The sequence below is a fragment of the Mandrillus leucophaeus genome, unplaced genomic scaffold, assembly GCF_000951045.1.
Source record: "Mandrillus leucophaeus isolate KB7577 unplaced genomic scaffold, Mleu.le_1.0 Scaffold71, whole genome shotgun sequence".
In the NCBI taxonomy this organism is placed as follows: Eukaryota; Metazoa; Chordata; class Mammalia; order Primates; family Cercopithecidae; genus Mandrillus; species Mandrillus leucophaeus.
Window position 1 is genome coordinate 1,924,241 of NW_012107697.1, and position 4,550 is coordinate 1,928,790.

Sequence of the window (4,550 nt, forward strand, 5' to 3'; positions counted from 1 at the left end):
GGCAAAATGTTTACAATGACTCTGGGTGAGAGGTACATAGGTGCTTATTATACTGTTTTGTTTCTGAATTTGAAATTTCTCAAAATTTAAAAAAAAAAATCTGAGGAGCTTTTCATAACTGGTGGGGAATGGGTTCTGGGTGGTTTTGCCCCTTTTCTTTTTAGATTCAAGAAATCCATGGTGAAAGGTTTGGATTCCTACGAAGAAAAGGAGGATGAGGTGATCAAGGAGGTAAGTTAAAGCAGCAGTCCCTCACCTTTTTCGCACCAGGGGCTGGTTTTGTGGAAGATGATTTTTCCAGATGGACCCAGGCAGGGGATGGTTTCAGAATGAGACTGCTCCACCTCAGATCATCAGGCATTAGATTCTCATAAGGAGTGCGCAACCTAGATACTTTGCATGCCCAGTTCACAATAGTGTTTGTGCTCCTATGAGAATCTAATGCCACCGCTGATCTGACAGGAGCTCAGGCAGCAGTGCTGTTGCAGCTTGCTTCCTGACAGGCCACAGACCAGTACTGGTCCACGCCTGGGGGTGGAGGGCCCCTGAGTTAAAGGAAAGGCCTCTGAAGAAACTGGCCCCCATGATCCTGTCTAAGCAGCCTCTCTCCCACAGATGGCAGCTCAGATCCGCGAGGTGGAGCAGAGCCGGCAGGAGGTGGTTCGGTCTGTCTTAGAGGTTGGTTTCCCTCGGAGGATCCAGACAAGTATCCAAATCCACTGATCCCTGGCATTCCCAAGTCCAGCATTTCATGAACCAGTGCTGTTTTTTTTTTTTTTTTTTTTTTTGAGACAGAGTCTCACTGTCACCCAGGCTGGAGTGTAGTGGCACAATTTTGGCTGACTGCAACCTCCACCTCCCAGGTTCAGGTTCAAGCGATTTTCCTGCCTTAGCCTCCTGAGTAGCTGGGATTATAGGTGTCACCACCACGCCTGGCTAATTTCTGTATTTTTAATAGAGATAGGGTTTCATCATGTTGGCCAGGCTGGTCTTGAACTGACCTCAGGTGATCCACCTGCCTCAGCCTGCTGGGATTACAGGCGTGAGCCACTGCACCTGGCCATGAAAAAGTGCTTCTAAGAGAACTCTGACTGCATTCTCATTTGCTTGGCTTGAATTCCCTTACCTGTGCACAAGGGGGCAGGCCTAGTCAGTGAATATGTGGACGGGGCTGGGAGGGAGGGAAGGAAGAGTCTGTAAAAGATGGCAGGGCAGTACCTTCCATATGCTAATTTGTTTCCTTCATGTGATACTGGGGTCTGGAGGGTGGAGGCATGGCCTAGGCAGGCTCTTAAGCATCCCAGACACATTTATTTTTCCTGAATCAAACTCAGCCTCAGGCAGTGCCAGACCCAGAAGAGGGCTCTTCAGCACCTAGAAGCTGGAAAGGGATGAACAGGTAAGACTGTTAGAGAATCTCTTGTTGGGAATTTGACATCTTAGAACATTCTGCAACCTTTTGGCCGGGAAATGGAAACAGATCTAATCTTTACCACCCTCATGGCTCAAGGACCTCATCTGCCAGCCTGGCTCATGTTTTTCAGCCAAGTAGCTTCCAGCTCACAGCAGCCCTCAAACTTGGACCTGCCACCAGCTCCAGAGCTTGACTGGATGGAGATAGGACCATCTCTGACATTCATTGGCCATCAGGTACAAAGGATAAGCAAGCCAGAAGAGGGCCAATGCTCCCTCAGGTCTCAGGACCCCTCTTCTGATTTTCTACCTATTCTAGTCACTGCAGACTTTTCCTTCTTACTTCACTGTTCCCTAGTAGTGTTCTCAGACTTCTTCTCACCCTCCAAAGGGATCCTATTCACATGTATTGCCACTTAGAAGTGCCAACTCCTAAATCTTGCCCTCTGTAGAACTCATAGTACCAACTCAACACAGGACTATTATATTTAAATATCCCATAGGCATCTGAAACTAACCTCCACCACTCCTGTATTTCCAATCACTAGATGCAGATCCTTTCCTTTTCCGTCTCCCATATCCTGTCAACAAGCAGTCAGTTTTAAACATCTGTCTGCCTCTATTCAGCCTTTGGACAACTTCTACTCCCCCTTCAATCCTGCCTCACCAACAGAAAATCATCGTACCACTTATGATCTTACTCTACACTTCAGCTGTATTGATTGTGTTGCTTCGGGCTTTTACAGTTGCCATTGCCTAAAACATGCTTTCCTTCCCTTATCACCTAAAGTTTACCTTCCTTTAACTCTTAGCTCAAATGTCACTTTTTCATAAATGGCTTATCTGAACAGGTTATCTCTATTTCAAGTGGATGTAGCACCATGTAAAGTTGCAAACGTAATTTACCTAACTTGTGCTTAATGCTGTTCCCCAATTATATGTGTGCTGTGAAGGCAAGGTTTTGCTCACCTGGCACGTAATAGCCACTCTACTTACGGACATCTCCACTGTTATGACTGTGAGCTTCCTAAGGACAGGGCTGTCTTAAGAATGACTTACTGTGCTTTCAAAGTTTAACATCAGCTGGGGTGCAGAATTGAGCATTGTGGCAGCAGTCACACCCACCTCTTTTGAAGTGTGCTTTATCTATCTTTTCTAGGTTTTTTTTTTTTTTTTTTTAAATCATGGCTAGACTTTAACTAGCATTTTTTTTTTCCCATTTCCAACTACAGGATATACCAGGAGTTGGTAACATCCACTCAGGTAAGGTCCAGGGCAGAGTTTTTAAAACCCTGGGAGATAATTTTCTTGTTTTCTTTTTAAATAAAGTTGGCCAAGATAAAGCATATGTATCTGGTAAAAGCCTTGTATCCAGAATATAGGAAGAACTGTCAACTTGATATTAAACAACCCAATAAAAGCATATGAATAGATGTTCATCATTAGTCATTAGAGAAATGCAAACAACAGTGAAATACCACTATGTATATATTGGAATGGCAAACATTAAAGACTGACTGTGCCAAGTGTTTGGCAATGTAGAAAAACCAAACCCTCGGCCGGGCGCGGTGGCTCAAGCCTGTAATCCCAGCATTTTGGGAGGCCGAGACGGGCAGATCACGAGGTCAGGAAATTGAGACCATCTTGGCTAACACGGTGAAACCCCGTCCCTACTAAAAAATACAAAAGAAAAAACTAGCCAGGCAAGGTGGCGGGCGCCTGTAGTCCCAGCTACTCGGGAGGCTGAGGTAGGAGAATGGCGTAAACCCGGGAGGCGGAGCTTGCAGTGAGCTGAGATCCGGCCACTGCACTCCAGCCTGGGCGACAGAGCAAGACTCCGTCTCAAAAAAAAAAAAAAAGAAAAAAAAAAAGAAAGAAAAACCACCAAACCCTCATACACTACTGCTTAAAATGTAAACTGGTAATAGTCACTTCGGAAAACAGTTCAGGATACACCTACGATATTATCCAGCCATTCCACTCCTAACTAGAGAAAAGAAAGCCTGTCTACACAGACTTGTACACAAACCTTCAGAACAGCTTTATTTGTAGCAGCTCCAAATTGGAAACAATTCAAATGTCTATCAACAGGCAAATGGATTAACAACGGAATAGTACTCCAGGATGAAGACAGAATTTTTGATACATACAACACAGATTAATCTCAAAAAGGCCAGACCCGGCCGGCGCGGTGGCTCACGCCTGTAATCCCAGCACTTTGGGAGGCCGAGGCAGGTGGATCACGAGGTCAGGAGTTTGAGACCAGCCTGGCCAACATGATGAAACCCTGTCTCTACTAAAAATACAAAAATTAGCTGGGCGTCGTGGTGTGCACCTGTATTCCCAGTACTCGGGAGGCTGAGGTTGCAGTGAGCTGAGAACGTGCCACTGCACTCCAGCCTGGGCTAGCGTTAAGACTCCTCTCAAAAAAAAAACAAAAAAAGCCAGACCCCACTCAATATCCACACACAGAAAATCCTAAAAAATACAAACCAATAAAGCAACAGAAAGATCACTGATTGCCTGGACAAGAAAATATTTTAATGGGGGCAGTGATACTTAGAGGCAGATGTTTGGGGTCTTGATTGTAATAGCTTCACTCAAAAGTCACCAAATTTAAATGTGTATCGTTATGTTAATTATGCCTGAAAGCCATTTTAAAATGACTATCACATATGGGGTACGTTGCTTTAAATTAGCCTAGGGCCTTCTTCCTAAGCTCCAGAATTCCTGGGCTTTGCTTTTTGCTTTTAGACATTTCTAGTTCTTAATTAGGAGAGGTGAGCTAACAGCTAGGACATGCTTCACAATAGCCTGAAGACTTAAAAAAAAAAAAAAAAAAAAAGGAAGCCTTTATTTCTTTTTCAGGTGCCACACCTCCCTGGATGATCCAAGATGAATACATCGGTGGGAACCAAGAAATAGGACCATCCTATGAAGAATTTCTTAAAGAAAGTAAGTAAACTAATTCAAGAGAGGGTCTTCTAAATCTTCACACTCAAAAACAGTTTCCTTGCCTGTGTGTGATGGCTCATGGCTGTAATCCTAGCACTTTGGGAGGCTGAGGTGGGAGGGTCACTTGAGCCCAAAAGTTTGAAAACAGCCTGGACAACATAGTGAAACCCCATCTCTATATT

The 4,550-nt window shown here is 44.5% G+C and overlaps 1 protein-coding gene across 1 annotated transcript in view; it reads left to right on the forward strand.

The window, feature by feature from the left end:
- Positions 1-4,376, forward strand: part of CCDC84 (coiled-coil domain containing 84) — a 24,813-nt gene extending 20,437 nt beyond the window's left edge. The window contains exons 4-9 of the mRNA XM_011965005.1: positions 165-231; positions 616-678; positions 1,335-1,399; positions 1,545-1,650; positions 2,646-2,676; positions 4,282-4,376. Of these exons, the coding sequence (XP_011820395.1) occupies positions 165-231; positions 616-678; positions 1,335-1,399; positions 1,545-1,650; positions 2,646-2,676; positions 4,282-4,376 (427 nt within the window). The remainder of the gene's footprint in view (positions 1-164; positions 232-615; positions 679-1,334; positions 1,400-1,544; positions 1,651-2,645; positions 2,677-4,281) is intronic.
- The last annotated feature ends 174 nt before the right edge of the window (positions 4,377-4,550 follow it).